At 44.5% G+C, this 17,774-nt stretch overlaps 1 protein-coding gene across 2 annotated transcripts in view; it reads right to left on the reverse strand.

Moving 5' to 3' along the window:
* Positions 1–17,774, reverse strand: part of TBL1X (transducin beta like 1 X-linked) — a 136,563-nt gene that overhangs the window by 38,895 nt on the left and 79,894 nt on the right. For both annotated transcript variants that reach the window (XM_026047159.1, XM_026047150.1), the window contains exons 4-5: positions 3,064–3,209; positions 132–381 (exon numbers count right to left, since the gene is read on the reverse strand). In XM_026047159.1, the coding sequence (XP_025902944.1) occupies positions 132–381; positions 3,064–3,209 (396 nt within the window). The remainder of the gene's footprint in view (positions 1–131; positions 382–3,063; positions 3,210–17,774) is intronic.

Raw genomic sequence — 17,774 nt, forward strand, 5'->3', positions numbered from 1 at the left:
CTTCCAAAACTGTGCCCCTCTCCAGGAGCGACTCCCCTGCGTCCCGTCTCACAGGGGCCGCCAGCTCCAAGGGCGCTACTCAAACCCGTACCGACCCCAGTACCAGAAAGCAGCTGCACGCGCCGGCTTACTTATTGCATGTGCCCCGTTCTCCTCTCCGTTCACAGTGGCTTCTCCGTTCTTTGGTGTGTTCTGCTGGGGGACAGCAGTGGTGGTGGCTCCGGCGGCGGCCGCGGCGGTGGCCGCGGCGGCGGCGGCGCTGGCCTGCTGCTGGGCTAGCTTCTCTCTGAACGCCTGCTGCCGGGTCTGCACCACGTCGGGCATGACGGCGTCTATCAGAGACAGCGACTCTATTGGCCTCCCGTCGAACACGGTGCCATCCTGAGGGGAGAAGGAGCAGCGTAAAATGGGCAGGTCCCGGATCTTCGCCGTGGCTGCGGAATGCCAAGAGGTGACCCTAAGGAGAAGCTCAAGCGGCTGGGGTGGAGATACTGCACCTTGACTTAACCTATGGGGCTGCACTTCTGTGGTCCATCCCTCTCTCACATGCACTAGGGTGGTGATCATGGCCAACCTAGAAATCTGTTCTGTGAACAGATAATTCATGGCATTTTTTGTAAGTCAGGCATGGAAGCTATTTAGAGATGCAAAAGAAAATATGCTGTGAAAATCAGATCGTCTGAATGATGACAGAAAGTTTCTGTTTATTTGGTACTTTGAAACAATGAGTCATGGCTAAAACTGAGAAATAGACCTTGGTTGAATTGCTTGTCTTATTGCATGAGCAGTGACATTTGAATGGAAGTGGTAGATGAATAATGAACCTCAGACAAAACAGGATGTATGCACAAATTCAGAGGTTTGCATTCACCAGTCCAGTGTCACCAGTTGTAGCTCATTTTATGGCTATGCTACAGTTTTCTCTCTCTTTTTTTTTTTGTATTTTTCTTTGTAGACAGGACTCAGAATTAGATTTTCACTAATTAGGCTTCATGGATAACCATCAACTGAATTAACCTTTAAGTGCTTTAAGTACTATTTCTTCAGACTTCATACAAACGCAGGTCAACAACTGCTGTATCTACTTAGCCTCACTTTAACTTTCCCATTATCTTAAATATGGAGCAAAGGTTTTGTAGTCTCAGTAAGGATCATTTTTAAGATCTCTTTCAAACTCCAATTATTTATTTGAAATAAACAAGACCCAGCAGTGGAAGTTTAGGGGTTCAGGAGTATTAGTTAGAATATGGATAGACGAAGCAGCTGGGAAAGAGTTCCACTTTTAATGCATGACAGTAACTAATACAGAGAAATAGTAATTTGGCTGGCTAATATGCTTCTGTAGAACTATTCATTGAATTATTCCTCACAATGAAAATGTTAAGATAATACATACTTGTTTCCTCATGGGGAAGATAAAAAGGGAAAGAGTCATTAGAAGAGACAAATATAGGCACTCTTCCCCCTCAACATTTTTAATGTAAATGTCTCTACACACATTTATTTGAAAACTGGCTCAAGTCCTTGTTACACAGTGTGAAAAATGTTTTCCAATGAATTTCTGACATCTTCAATTTTTAACTGTGAGATTGCTCACTAGAACATGCACCTCACTGCCTTTCTGTGGTTCATGAACAATTCTTCCATTTCATAAACATGGGTTTGGAAACGCTCTGATTACACTTGCAGGCCATGCACATACAAAAGCATGTATGTAGCTACTACTGGGGACTGGACTCCAAAACAAATGACTTGTTTTGCTCTAACATGTTTAGTGAGTGTGTAACTGAACAGAATCAAACCGCTATGAGCACCACGAATCTTAACAGTGCCAGCATATGCATCTTTAGATCATTTCCTGACGGAGGCGAGCTCTGAATCCCCAAGTGGGATTCATAGGAGTAGATCCATATGACTCTCCTACAACCTGAACTTGTTGCTTGTGGGTGGAAGTATCTAACTGCATAGATCCGATTTCAAGCATAGGGCAAAATGTTAAGTAGCAGCAAATTGAGACAGATTCCCAACAGTGGTTTGTTATTACAACTGCATCAAAGTGCAGCTTGGCATGACTGTCAAATGTCATTGCTCCAATTAAGAAATGACATATACACAACCCTTAAACGTGATATAAGGTCTTAAAAAGAAAACTACACAGAATGTTATTGATAAAACCAAGTGAGTTTTCCAATCATGCATCACAAACATAATTTCTTTTTTTACATTCCTTTGTTCTCACCCCTGTTTTTCACATACTACATTGAGCTATAGATGAAATATAGATGATTATTATTTCTCTGACAGTTACAAACATCTATAGCAAATCTTTTGCAATGCAGCACCTGCTTACCTGTCAGGCTTCACTGCCCCTTGAAGCAACAGGCTTTTAGGGTCAACAGGGCAAAACCACCGGCTTTTGCTATATACTCCATTTCCCCATGCAGTCCAATATGAGAGCAGGGGCACTTTGCTGGCTGTTTATACAATCCATATAGACAACTAGCGGCTTTCATTGTCCCTTCCCTGTGTACATGATGGGATGATGCCTGGTCTTTATACGGTCTGAGCCAAAGCCACTGAAACCAAAAATCTTTCCAGTGACTTCTTCGGCCTTTAGATCAGCTCACCAGCACTTGTGTGTAATACTGGCTTCTAACGGAGCCAAGGAGGGTTGAAGCTTTAACCCACATTGCAGCCTTTTCCTGTCGAATCCTGCCGTGACCCTGAGAACACCAGGCTAAAGCCCACTAAACACACACACACACACACACACACACACACACACACACACTTCTTTGGTTTGCTGCTAGAGTCTGTGCACTTGTGCTGTGTTGACTTCATCAGCAGGACAAAATCCACCTAAGCGATGCCAAGAAGCCCTCAAACCCATGGCTAAAAATTGAAACATATGTATGTATGTGTGTATGTGTGTGTGTATGTATCTATCTGTGTATCTCTGCATACACACAGAGCTTTTGAGGCTTCTGCCGGGGCTGGGGCAGAAGAGGGCCGAGGACGAGGCTGGGGACACCCGTGCTGCGGGGCGCCCCGCGGGGCACCTACCTCGTTGATGCTGATCTCGGCCTCCACATACTGGAGCCCCTTCTGGAGGATGGAGATGAGTGCGGCAGGTGGCACTAGCGTTCCGTTGATGTTGGACTGGCTGATGTGGCTCTCGATGCCGAACGTGAAGGCCGAGTGGGAGAAACCTGCAAGCAGGCAGAGGAAGCCGTGAGGCGGGGGGCGCAGCGCGCCGGCACAGGCGGCTCCGCGGCTCCGGGCGAGGCCGCTGGCTGCGCGGCCTGCGGGACGCCGGGCAGCGAGGGGAGCGGGGCAGGCCGGACATGGGGAGCCCACAAGGCGGGAGGGAGCCGTCCTCCACTGCCATCCTCCTCCCCGGGCACCCCAGCGAAGCCGCACCGCAGCGCAAATGCACCCCAAGGGCCTCGAGTCCCCCCCAGAATGACTCAAATCTTCACTTTCCATCAGTGTTTCCTGAAGCCGCATCCTTAAGTCCCCATCCAAGCTGTGTGGAGGCAGAGCTGGGCTGTGGCTCGCACAGGGAGCCCTTCCCTCACGGGATGAGGCTTCGAATCCCTGCTCCCACGGGAGCAAGGTGGCAGGGGCAGCTCGGCCACTGGGCACGACGCGCCAGCCAGACGGGCCGCTCCCGCACACCTCCCTTCTGGAAGCGGGAGCGGGAGCGGCCACGCCATGCTGTGCCGTGCCGCGCAGCAGGCGGCCAGCCAGCTCCCCGACCCCTCTTTCAGTCTCCTTTCAATGATCAGCTCCTCTGCTCCCCGTTTCGTTTTCTGTCATCGTCCCAGAAACAGCAGGTTGCTATTACCGCTATTGAAAGCCGAGGGCATCCCGAATGGCAGGTGCTTGGCAGGCATGTGTCAGGGAGAGCGAGGTGTCTCCAGCGCGGGGGCGCTGGATGCGGAGGCCAGCGCTGCACGCCGGCTGTACGTACCGGCGCACGCCGGGGGAAGGGAGGACAGGATGTAGATACAACTGTAGGAACCCATTTATCACCACGCTGTCTTCAGAGCATTAATCTAACATTAAAAGCCTTGGGGAAACCACCCATGCGCTCTCTCTAACAGGAAGAGCCCTCGCAGCCTCCACCGACGAGACGAGAAAACAGGAAAAAAACCCAGAAAAAAGCGAGCGGCTCTCAAAAGAAAACACTTCCGTTAAATATAGCTATGCCTCTTCCCCCTGTCAACAGCAGCCTGACTTACAGCTCTGCCCGTTGTGGGATTTCCCCCTCACACTGCAATGTCCAATTGTGCGGGGGCTGCAGGACGGATTTGGGCCTGACTTCACAGCTTTAGGGCTAATGCTTGCTCACTCCCTCACTTGTTTTTTTTTACAGTTCTTTTTTTTGCAAGTGCTTCGATTAAGATTAGAGATAGTAAAAACAATCTGAGACACAGAATTGAAAACTGAGGTGTTCATCTCTCTGTTGCTCTACACATTTCCTTCTGACAGTACTTTCTAGTCTTCCTGACAACATCCTCTATGCTCTCCTTTCCCTATCCTACCTTCCCTTCCTGATTCTCCTCCAGGTTTCTGGGGTGCTGCTGAAATGCACCCAGTCCAGCTATGGGCATAATTGCGAGGTATGAAAACAAATCACAGGAGAAAAATCCTAAAAAAATGCAGTGTCACTTACCTAGTCCCTGGTCCCTGCTTACCCTGTCTTGCTCTCTATGTCCTGCTCTAGCTTATGAGCTGCCTCTCCTCCTGCTGCATCCCAAACAGACCGAGAGATCTGCAGGGCAGTGTTTTTCCCTTGCTATTTGTTTGCTGGAATATCTAAGCATGTTATAGGGTTCCACAAAAAGCACGCAAGCAAGTGCTGAGTACATGCAGCCTGAGTCAGAGGTCCATGGCCCGATCACCCAATGCTGCAGTCTGCCCTTCACTACAAATACCTGTCAGGAACTGACCAGAATTACAGAATTGGATCCCTCTGAACTTCCACTTATGTGTAGTATACCCATAAATAATAATAACATTAACAGAAGTACTTTCTGGAGAAGGAATAGGCTTCACAACACATGGTGGGCCAATCAGGCACTCTGTGTCAAGAGGGAAGGAGGTGACCCGGCCGTTGTCCAGAAGCACCGAGGGGCGCTGCGCTAACAGGCAGCAGGGATTTCGTGGGCTGGCAGCTCCACATTTTGCAAAAATGTCCCGGATTCAGTCAGAAGACGGACAGCATAAATACGGCAAGCAACAAACATCTACAGACAACCCTGAAGAAGGTGAGAAAACCATTATCTTGGACAGGTTTAACCATGACTTTGCAACTGTCATTACCACATTTGGTATCCTGCTGACTTTTTAGTTGGCTGCTGGAAAATCTCAAGCAGTAGCTCTGCCAGATCAATGTCACATACAGCTAACCTCAGTGTCCTGTACTCAGTTGTCATGTCTTCAGAGTAACGCAGCTCAGCGGCGAGAAAAGCACGCAAGAAAAGGACATTCTCAGCATAAAAACGCAGTTATATTATTGTAATGGATTTTCTGATTATAGAGGTTCTCTGGATGCTAAGGAACCACCACAAAAGCACTAGTCAGATGACAAAACACAACACTCCCAGCTCCAGTCTCACGAACAGCAATATTCACTCATACATCTCCAGCAGTCAAAACAACTTTCCTAAAATCTACCTGAAAAAATCCAAATGCTGAAAATCAACAGAGTGACACGGTTCAAGTGGGTGCTGCTGGACGCTGTTGTCCTCACCCCCATCCGAAAAATACTGATACACAAATGTCATTAAAGAAAAAGCAACTCAGGTAACCCATAGCTATTTATCTCCTGGTTTCTTACACAACTACACCAATGTTTTTAAAAGACATACAGAAAAAAATTAAGAGAGACACATACAATTAATAAAATCCTGACTGAAGCTTTACCCATGTCAGGTTTCTGATAACAGTGAAAAATCACTGGAGCTTTGCTTTTACAGTTACCAGATGTGTAAGTGCACTGCATTATACAGAAGTGCTGTAGCGCTTTATAGCTCAGTCTTATTAAAGGTGATTTCTATTAAACAAAGGCAAGTTTTTTAAATGTTAGCTATTTAAATGCTTGTGTTACAAATGTTAACTTGGCCCTCCTTCTGAGGTTCATGAAACCACATTAGGGAAGGCAAAGCCAAAGAACCAGCACACCAGCCCCTCCAGTGACTCTGTGCATGCTGTCAGGGCAGCCGGGGCGGGAGCGCGGAGACACAGCGTGCTCTGCAAACGGGAACCTTCAGGCGTGGACTGATAGGGAGGGTATGAAATTGCAACAGACCAAAACTAGAACTGCTGTAAAAGCAGGGGGAAAAAGAAAGAAGAATAAAGCCACAAATTCATCTCCATATGCCATATTTCCCATAAATCCTGTCAGTTTAGTAACTGTAAAAATCACTCTCTAAAGCGTTAATTTATATTCCAGCAGCATCAATAAATGAAATCTTAATGTAGTGAATCCTCCAAAGACACATGCAAGGAGACTATGAGCTTTTAAAGCTAAAGACATGAACACAAGGGGCTGTTGGGGAAGACCGCGGCCACACACCGAACTGCTCTGGCCCCAGTGAACGGGGCATCACTTGTGCACTGAGACAACCAGTGTGGCTTTTTGCTCCAAGTACCATTTTTTGGCAGAACTGTGAGAACAGCTTCCAGCTGCTTCCTGACTCACTCTACTGAAAACATGAGAAACATAAACCATCAACTCTGTACCATGCGAACATATTATTTATGCAGTAATATGCCTGAAAAAAAACAACCAAATGAACGGTGATTTCACCACAGACTTCCAGTGATATCACTATTCAGGTAGGTGATCTATGAATTGTGGAATAGCCAAACCTTGAAAAGTTTTGCACAACATAAAGTACAGTGGAATGAATGCAGAGGAAACGAGTCAAATGAGTCCCCACACGCTACCCCAGAAATTGTTATGCAAGTGTTTGGAATGGAAAACTAAGAGAAATTCTGTGTTTAGAGATTCCCACACTTTTTCAGCACAGTCGGTGATAACAGGTCCTGGTTCTGTGCTGCATCATCTCCCACTCGGAGGTGTCTGTGCACACTAGCAGCGATGCACACGCAGCCATTCGGGGATTCTTGCCCCAGGCTGTGCCAAAAATGCATATGCAAGGCCTGCCTCACAGAGCTGCACTGGCTCCTTTTGCTGTAGCTGCAGAAATAGAGATGACTGAGCCTCTTCCCTCGACTGCTCTGCTTTCAGTTAAAAATGGGCATCCCTTAAAACAGTATTTGCTATTGATTATGAAGTGACTGTTTTTTGTTTTAATGAGGATAACTCTGCTCTTTGTGTGCTCCTTTTACCTGCAGGCCCTGCAGTACCCGTGGCTCAGAGCAGCAATGGATACCAAAGGCAGGCACAGGGAGAGGGCTCCATAGCCCTGAGAAACCCTGGCTGTCACCAGAGACCTGCCCTGGAGGTTGGGAATTGCTCCTTCCAGGCACACCAACGGGGTGCTGCTGGGTGCTCCCTGAGCAGCTTCATCTGACTCCTCTGGCACTGTAAAAAGCAATCTGGTTTAAACAGCACTCTTAAATGTTAACAGCTACAGCACCTTCTGCTGCAAATGTACAGGTGAGCAGAACTCCTTAAGAAGAAGCACGAGGGGTAACAGGCTCAGACAGTTACTGGGGAGTCCCTGCTTGTCATTATTTAGACTATCTGCCGAGTCCTGCTTCAGCTTTCTACCTGTGAGCTACCTGGGCACTGCCTTTTCTCTGGTAAATTTAACGTCCTTTTCAAGCCACTTATTAAAAACAGATTTTGCCTCTAGGTTATTTGTAAACTACTCAGGTTAATTATTCATACTGTGTGAGTCTCCAGCTGGCTACTGCAGAAGGAGACAGTGAATAAGAAACTATGGATGTCAAATTGTGTTTCCCACACATCTCAGGTATTGTATGATGAGCAGCCCCTATGAAGCACCGTGCACAAGCAGCAACCCATTGCTACAAATGTTTGTGTAACTCATGCCAAGGATGGGCCCTCTGTCCCTGAAAGGAGTGACATTTCACATGGAAGCCTTCTTAAAGCCTTCTTAATCACTAATATAGTGATGTTGAAAGAGAGAGACAGGGAAAGAGAGAGAGCATTTCTCTGATAATTTAACCATCTCTACATGCAGAGATTCAACATAATCAACAGATTCAAAATAGCCAACATTCCTTATTTCTCTGATACCGCACTGTCCTTATGGATTTTCCCAGTAGTGATTCTTCCACTGTTCAGCTCTGAAGTAACAAACTGTTCTCTTAGAAAGTACTTGGCAGGTACAAGGCACAAAAATGACCAAGGCTGTACAAATGATTAAAACTTCTCGCTCTGTAGAACCAACCTGCAAGTGCTGCAGTGTGACCTGCTGGCAATCTCAATGTTCGGAGTGCATCAGTGCCTGTTTTCTTAAGGCCGTCTGGTATGGGGCACTATCACTGCAACTTCCAGTGATGCAAAATTCGTGCAAGGATGGAATGTGTACAGGGCTGTGCAGGCTGCAGCGGGAAAGAAGAGCTGAGCATCGGAGGGTGAAGTCATTTCATGACCATAAATGGGTACATGTGCAAAACTCGTGGGAGATTAGCCCACCAAGCAGAAACATTGCACAGAACACCGCGGCAGAAGAAAATCCCAGGCAGAAGGGTAAGTCAGCTCCACGCTCTCCCACGGGCACCTTTCCGTGCCAGCAGAGCCCTGCAGAGCGGGCCAAGGAAACCAGGAGCGCCCTATGGAAAACTGTCTTCCACGCGGGCCTTGGGAGGGCTGTGTGGGGCGGCCGCGAGGCGAGGTGGCACCGAGCACCTCAGCAGGGCAGTGCAGAGCAGTCCCACTGACGGGCAGCGAAACAGGCCCTTAACAACATCGTTTTCTCCACGGACTAATGAAGTACATGCAGCACAATTAGCACCACGCTAAGTCCTTTGACGGCCGCGATTTACTGGCGCAGAGGAGCCGGGAACATGTATCACCAAGCCCATGTTTGAAAGCTCACGTAAGAATGCAGTTCCTGGCTTCAAAAGCAGAGGCAAACCGTTTAACTCAGAACAACTGTATTTTCTTGATCCTGGGCCTAACACATGCTAATCTAGTTCCTGAGGTAAATTACACGTTTCGTTGCCATTGCCCAGGAGAACATAATGCTGTTAACTGCAGTTGCCATTTTAAAATCTAGTATTTCCCCTTCCACATCATGCACAGTGAGCGAGAATTACGAACATAACATGGAGCCCTGTACCTGCTGCCCCTTAAATTTCTGTCTAAACGTAACTATGTAAACAGAACTTTATTTCCACAGAACCCCAGCGTACATACGCACAGGTTTCACAGAGAGGACAGTGGTTTCCCTGAAATATGTTTGGCTGAAATTAATAAGTTTGGTGCCTACAGCCAGTGACAATATTCTACAAACAGTTTAAAAAAAAAAAAGAAAAAGAAAAAAGGTGGGCTAAAATCCTAACCCACATCTTGTTTGTTATTCACAGCAGCCTGAGATTCTTCTCCAGGCTGAGCTGCTTCTTTCTTGGGAATATATCCTGGAAGTGCCTCTCTGTTTCTGGCAGTGCCTGTGTATTTTTTAATGCTTACCTTCGCAATTACATAAAGGGCTCAGCAAGGACACACATTAGCAATTTAAAATAAGAGCTGCAGTTGGGATATATTTTTAGAAGAATCAGCTGAACAATAGGGCCCATGCGTTTGCTTTAAGGTTAGGATTGCTGGATGATGAGAATCATTTGCAGGGCCCTGGGAAAGGCGTCCTGCGTTACCAGCTCTTTCACAGTCCCTGGGAAACATGGAGAAAGGAGCCCTAACTGCAGCTTATGTTAGTTGCCAAAATTACCGTGTGCTTGTTGTTACCCTAAATTTTGTAGCGGCAATTACTCACTAATATTCAATGTTACACCCTTTTCTTTCTTGGATTTCTGACCTGTTCACCTCCTGCCAAGAATTCAGAGCAAATGTCTGCTACCCAGAATTATTTTATTATGTGCCAAAGAATGCTTTTGGCAGTTTTTTTTTTTCTTTTTCATGCAGGAAAATATGCTGGAAAAGATTAACACAATTTGGAAATGATTTTTTGATGAGCACTATTTGGCATTCACTATTGAAGCCTTTCGGAGCACTGCAAATTCACAAAAAGAAATACGATACAGACAGAAAACAGAATAAGAGCAGTGGAAAGAGGGACTTCAAAAAATCCTTTAAAAATAAGGTCTGAAATAATCCTCATTTTCACTCACTCTCTGTAAATTAGTCCGACGACTTGCAAATAAACCAGCACTTGAATCTAACTATGGGCAAGACTTAAAACAACTTACAAAGGGCAATTCAAGAGGGAGAAAATTATTTTTTTTCTTTCAAGTTGCTGGGGTGTTATCCTTTAGTGCTGCCTTGGAACTGAACATACAACGTGGAGCGGTGCATCATGCTAAGGATCGCCTGCAGACAGGAAGGGCCGCAGACAGGGAAGGGCGCTGATTTCTCCCTAAATCCCATTCCTCTTCGGGCGGGAGGAACATCCTCGAGTGCTGGCAAGCAGGACGCCCTGCTGAGGCTGAAGGGATGCAGAGGAGCGTCCAGGACGCCGGGTTGCTACTCCCGGTGCCTTCAGACGAGGGCTGGTGCTGACGGGGAGTGAAGAATCATGAGGAAAAGCAGCAGCTGAACAGAGTGCTCCAGTTTGGCTTGTTCTGTTGGCAAAGTCATGCTGACCTGCATAAACACTGATTCCCCCCAATGTCTATGATATCATTATACTTTTTATATGCATTTATATACATATATATATTTATGCAGGCTTTAAAAACTGGATGTTAAGTGATCAAAACAAAATCACAGAACTTATATTACGGAATAAACGTAATGTGTGATTGTTTATGCTCATATAACTTTAAAGAACCACCTTTGTTCAGTGCCTGAGATCCAGTGCTGTATGGCAACTTGCAGGCAAAGACAAATTAAAAGAGCCAAGTATATAAAACTGTGCAGAGACCTAGAAGGAAATACCAATAAGCAGGGTTTTTAAAATGGCAAAGGAACAAGATACTCAGTGTATTTTTTCCTTCACAGGAACTTACAAAATTCTGCACCAAGTATTGCTCTTCTTACATGGAATTTAAATTGCTGTTTTTATGTAAGAGGGGTAAAGACACAGAAAGAACTTTTCAATTGGACCCCTTTAACTACACCACAAAAAAAAAAGCAATTGTTAACGCTTATGTTCATGAAGTAGATATCTGAGTACAAACATACAGGTCTGTGCATACAGAAATGGCCCTTGTGTAGCTTATGACATTCTTTTGAAAGTGTAACTAGAGCGAAGAATGACAAAACAAATAACTTCTGTGGCCATACAAAATAGTTTTGTTTCCTCCTTGTGGAATTTGGCTTTTGGAAAACTGGCCATCAAGCACTGCTAGCATGTATTCCAGAAAGCACGCACTGTGGTCTTGATCCACATGTTGTTTCATAAGATACAGAGGTGCTGTCAGCTCAGAATCCTTCAAAATTCGCTTAACTTTAAATGAGTCTGGTAAAAGTATCTAGATTTAAGCTAATGGCTTCATTTTTCCCAAGATCTACCTTCAGACTTGGCCTTGGTAAGTTAAAAGAAAAACAGTTTAGGAGCTTCAGCCCAATGAAGTGAGTGTGGCCTTCTAGCGCTGACCATGATTTTTAAAAAATATATTTTATATTTGCAAGGAGCATGAAGATGTTTACTAATGGAGTGAGAAACTGTGCGTAACAATACAGTTGTTAACTGAGAAAGAGATGTCTCTCCTCAGCACTCATCCATCCCCAAACTAAGATGTATAAATCAAAATGCAGAGTCAGTCTCACTGTTCCGGAATGGTATAGTAAGTTCTTCCCTAGTTCAAAAGAGATGCATTTTTTTTTTACCACATACACATTATGCAGGCAGGTTTATATATATTTTATGTTGCATTTTATGCTACATACATAACTACAGATAGTTTCTCATTTAATAGGAATTTTAATTCTGGGGTGACTTTTAGAAAACATGTTTATTTAAAGCAAAACAATTTTTGTCAAATTTTTTAAACATAGTTATCCAAGGGAGTCACTACAACATATGTTACTCTATTAGAACAGCATTGTGCTGTTTATTTATTTCAGATAATTCATGTAATGTCACAAATGCTAATTTTGTATTCAACTGCCGATAAGCTTAAGTCATTTTATTTTAATTGAGTATGCTGTCCCAAAAGAGGACAAAACACCATAAAAACAAAGCTGTGTGTCCACAGAGCAGACTTGGGGTAAATCATGACAATTCAGAACAGATTTCATACTGCCCCAAAGCTGCCACAAGGCTGAAGGGATGGCAGAATCTCTGCCTTCAGCTTTAATGCCAGTTTCTCAATAATTCAGTTAGTAACTAATTCATACTATGTTCAGCTACATATGTTCATGTATATATTCACATATAGTACTTTGAAATAATGGAAAAATACTGTTAAATATTGTCGCAGCACATCTGCAGTTGTCCTTCATTAGATGATCTCTATATATTTTAGGAATATAACCTTCTACTGTCCTTTGTGAGGTACTGTACACAGCACTACCCTCATTTTCAGGCAGAAAAATAAAGGTACAGAAACAGATGAGACCCTGGCCTTTAAACACCCCGTTTAACACGGCGTACTATTTTATTTAATCAGCAATACCTGTCCAGCAGCCAGTGAGGCCCAGCACAAAGGAACCTGTGCAAACAGAAGCTAAACAAATACACACGGATATTTGTGCTGGTGCTGCTGAGTTGGGCCTGCGAACTGAAGAGCTAGTCCATACCACGGGCAGAGCGTATGGAGCTCAGCCCGTGACACACATATAGACAGAAATATCACAGACAGCTATCAGAGTAACACCAAATGTGCATTTGACGGGGCAATGTCAGGTCAAGGGGGTGTTTTCCCTCAGCAAAGAGAAGGCCTCCTCTCCTGGCTGTTACGGTGCGGTTTTGCGCCCAGTTTCTAGAGCATTCCGTCAACCTCCGGGTTTAAAGCACCTTAATGGGCAGGTCCTTGGAGGCCGCCCTGGGTGGAGCAGGAGTCTGGACTGGCTGAGCACGGGCCTGAGGCGCAGGAGACTGCCTTTAAAGGCTGAAACAAGCAAACCAGCCACTTCTTTTCCCCCATGAGGGTACCTGGGTGCTGCCAGCGGAGGCCGCGGCGCCTCCCTTCTCGCAGGCGCTCCCAATGTACCCTTTGGGACAGGCACGGAGCCGGCCCCAGGGATCCTTCCGGATGCACCTCGGTCACCCGGAGCCAGGCAGCTCCCGCGGTATCCACTGAGGAGGCCACACCGGGGGGAACCCGCCGCCCCCGGAGGCTGCAGCGCCCGCGCTCACTCCCACTGCCACACCAGGCAAGCGCCGGCATCCGCAGGAATCTCACTCCTCTCACAAACTATTCTCCAAGGTGTGTATGTTCATAATTTAAGCAAAGCCCACGTGCTGTATATATTCCCTTTCTACCTAGCAGCAGTCTTCCACCTTCCCATTATGCCAAGGAAGCAGTAAGCTTTGAAGTAAATTTAGCTGGCCTATATATGCCTACATTTTCTGCTATGCTTAATCTGAATTATTTTGACCATGCACTTTTTACATCTGTGACTAAAGAGCTCTGTGCCATACACAATTATTCAAAATACCCTAAGCATGTACCTCATACACAGAAAAAAATAAGGACTTTGGACAAATATTAAGTAGGCCTCTATAAGTTATAAAAGTTGCATAAGGCACAAATTGAATAGAACAGAATATTAATCTTCAGTCATTTCCTATTGCCTGAGGGCTTACTTGTGCTGTGATACTTTGTTTACCTCCTGTATAAAACTCCTCTGTTAAAAATCATCAGCATGATTCATGAAGAAGATATTTTCCTTCAAATAGGTTTGGTTCCTTCTCCAGAAATTGTGAGGGCACTGGAAAAGTGTAATTTAGTACTATACAAAATACTAGGATCTGGTTGGACAAGAGGACAGGGATGAAATCCCCAAAGCTTTAGAACATCCGTGTCCCTTATCATGTCCACAGGCGGCACAACAGCAAGATCCACTAGCCAGGAAAGGTCCTTGCTGGCACGTGCCAGCCCTGCCAACAATTTTGTGCCATGATTTGCAAATATCCTTCGTGCTGTGTGACTGTGCCCTTAAGCCCACGCTTGAAACAAGAGAGAAAATGTTATCTTTTATGAAAACAAGGCACATCTATCAAACGTGAACCAAGCACAGACCAATGCACTGCTGTCAGCCTGAATCTACCACGGAAAGACAACCATGTATGATCAGCTGCCTCCATGTATTATTAGCTGCCTTGACTTCTAGGGTTGGGAAGAAACAAACAACAATTCTGAAATATGATGGTAAGTTGTCCCAAGTCAGCACCTAAAAATTTCCCTGCAACCCTTCTAGCAAAAGCAGGCAGCCGATGACTTTATTACACCATTGCCTCGGAGGGGCCATTGACTGTACGCTGAGAAATAGTTTACCAACACGATGCGGTAAAACATGGAAGAATTCCACCTGAGCACTCGTGAGGTGAAAGCGAGAACTGAGAGTGAAAATGGAAACTGCTGTGCAACCCCAAATATTGTAAGTCAGTGCGAGACACCAGCCACCAGCACAAAGGGCCCGGGAGAGCGCAGCGCCAGCAGGGCACCCAGGGCAGGCTCCTTGTCGGGCAGGGATCCCACCCTGCGCCTTTCACACACAGCAACTGCCCCAAGAGGAAGACAATTAAATGAACCAACGCGTTACGAACGTCAAATGTGAAAAAAGGCAAGCTGGCCAGAACAGGCGAGGAAACTCACTGGACATGTGGACCCAATAAAGGACTTGTTACTCACAACAGATGGCAGCGCGCTCTGGATTAAAAGGTATGTGAGGGATTTGATTTCCCCTTTTTCAATTCTCTCTGGAATTCCTACTGCGTATTGGTGACTTGTTCTGACTTTCGCTCCAAAACAGAAATACCTAATTCTGTTTTGAGCAGAAAAAAACATTGGGAAAACTCAAAGTTTTGAATTTTATATCATTTTGGTAGAAGCACAGGTTTTCACTCTGAAGAAAAGCAACAGAGGAAATATGTTGGCAGTGAAGATTACTGCTAGCAAAAGTACGTGGATTGAGAGTCTGAACACGTGCAATCCTGATCCAGTGTTATTTGGAGAGCAGAACTACATATTCTTTTCAGATAGCTTTCCTCCATCTGTTATCAATGCCCTGGCTTTGTTGCTATGACCATATCCACCACAGAAATATTTTGCATGCTTGTATTTCTGCACTGGTATAACACTTCTATATATACATATAATCCAGGTCTATTTTACTAATTAGTCTATTTCATTAATATTTTTACTCAAGCATAATCTGAGGACCACGACACCTACAAATAAAAGCAACCTGATTTTAAGAAGTTTCGCCCCTGGGATGAGCCATGTTTGGGAGTGCTTGCCACTCTTAAGAATTGGGCTATGCAAAGTTGTGTGCCAAAAGCTCATATTCATAAGGTATTTAGCCAAATGTTGCAAGTCTTGGCTTTTGGACAGGAAGTAACAACAATTAAACTGAATTAAGCACCCACCTGCTTTCTACCTCAGGAATAGGGGGCATTCATAACCCTACATGGAAAGCGAACACAGCCAGCAAACAGAACTGCTGAACCCCTACACCCACAGAGCTTAAATGAAAGTCCTGCCTGGTGCACAGTTTTTTGCTTTTTTTCTGACAAAAGATTAGCCCTGGGACAGCCCCCTATGTGAGGAGGCAATTCTTTCTTTATTGTTATATTTATGTGGCTATAATTAGAGCATAAACTTGGCCAAGTTCTGTGCCGGAGTGCAGGGCCATCGGGAGGCCGCCCCCATCGCAACCTAGGGAGGCTCTGTAATGAGTATTTTGCCACTCTTTGCCATTTCATTTTCCATTCCATCTGCAAATGTACTCAGGAATCATTCCGAGTTTCCTTCCAGGTAGCTGATAAAACCATTGAGCAGTATCAGGCCAAGAAGAGATTCCTGCGAGGTCCCACTGGAAACAAGCTTGGCGATGAATATTCCCCATCTCCAATCACTTTTCAAGATTCTCCTGTTAACCATTTTTGGTCCATTTGACCATTCTTTCTGGTGCACTCATTCTACATAGTGTTATTTTGATTGTTTTCAACACAGTGTCAACAAGACTAACTAAATGTCCTCTAGTCTAAGTTATTGCTCTTATCCTTGTCAACTTAACTTGTAATCTCAGAAAAAAAGCAGTATCAAGTTTGCTCAACAAGCCCATTATCCACAAGAACTTGCTGGCTGTTATTAGCTGTGTTGTCATCTCTTCATTTCTTGTTGGAGGGATCTTGTTTCAACCTTCCCATAGTTTCACCTGACCTACAGTTACCTGGATCATCTTATTTAACCTTTAAAAAAGCAGGCACAACATTTGTTTTTTCCAGTTCAGTGGAACTCCTCTTGCTGTGCCAGGATTTGTTAAAAAGTAACAGTAATGGTGTGGACATTTCCACTCTATTAATACTCTCCAATGCAACTTTTCTGGCCTGAGTGCGAATTAAGAAGGAAAATATAATTATTGAATTTCACTTCTAACTTCAATTACAGAAGACTTCAACTTCTATTAGAATGACCTGCAAGCATTTTCATAATGAAATGCAGAGCACCTATTACTATCCTATTACCTTGAAGTTCCTATTACCTTGAAGATCCTATTATTACCTATTACCTTGAAGCATAAGAAGTTCCATCTCCAGGTGAGGAGCAACTTCTTTACTGTTAGGGTAACAGAGCAGTGGAACAGGCTGCCCAGGGAGGTTGTGGAGTCTCCTACTCTGGAAGTCTTCAAAACCCGCCTGGATGCCACCCTGTGCCACATGCTGTAGGTGTGCCTGCTTGAGCAGGAGGGTTGGACTAGATGATCTGTAGAGGTCCCTTCCAACCTTAAATATTCTGAAATTCTGAAATTCTATCTTTGTAATGGTAATGTTTTAAAATAATCTCCAGTGCCTCTCTGCCTTAGACCTGCAAAATATTTGAAATGTCACAAGGACAGGATGTTTTTTGCTCAGCTGTTTCATAACACTTACTGCTTTTTTTGGTTGTTGGGGTTTTTTTTTTTTTTTTTTTTTNTTTTTTTTTTTTTTTTTTTTTTCTCTTCTGCTCATCTTTTGCCTTCACTTTTTGGCCAAAGCCTGTAATTTTTAAAGATTAAAGAAAGATAACTGAAAGGGAAAAGTGAACATGCAGAGCACTTTGTAAGCCTTTTTTATAGCCATGCTCAATAGAATTTTTAGAAGCTTTAAGTTTAGCAGAAGTTAATATACCATCAATCTAACAATCCCTGTTTTCAGCAAACTCAAGCTGTAGGGGTTTGAATTTACATTTAATCTAAAACAAATAAGCACTAGCCCTCTAAACTTGGCGTACATTACTTCTGAAGCTATTGATTAAACATCTTTCATCTGCTGTCCTGTCTTGTGGTATTTATATTAAGGCAAGATGTTGTCTTAACAATTTCTGTCTTGTTACCAATCTGACCTGAAAATAGAGATATAATAGTATCTAGAGAAAAACAATGAGAATATGGATGAAGACCTAACCAAGTGTAAGATGCCTTTTTAAAGAGATCGGTGAATTCACCATTGCTTATAGTTCTCTTTTGCTGCATGGAATACCTTGCTAGCTGTCAGGTACAT

Source organism: Nothoprocta perdicaria, unplaced genomic scaffold (assembly GCF_003342845.1).
Source record: "Nothoprocta perdicaria isolate Ctin4 unplaced genomic scaffold, notPer1 scaffold_109, whole genome shotgun sequence".
Lineage (NCBI taxonomy): Eukaryota > Metazoa > Chordata > Aves > Tinamiformes > Tinamidae > Nothoprocta > Nothoprocta perdicaria.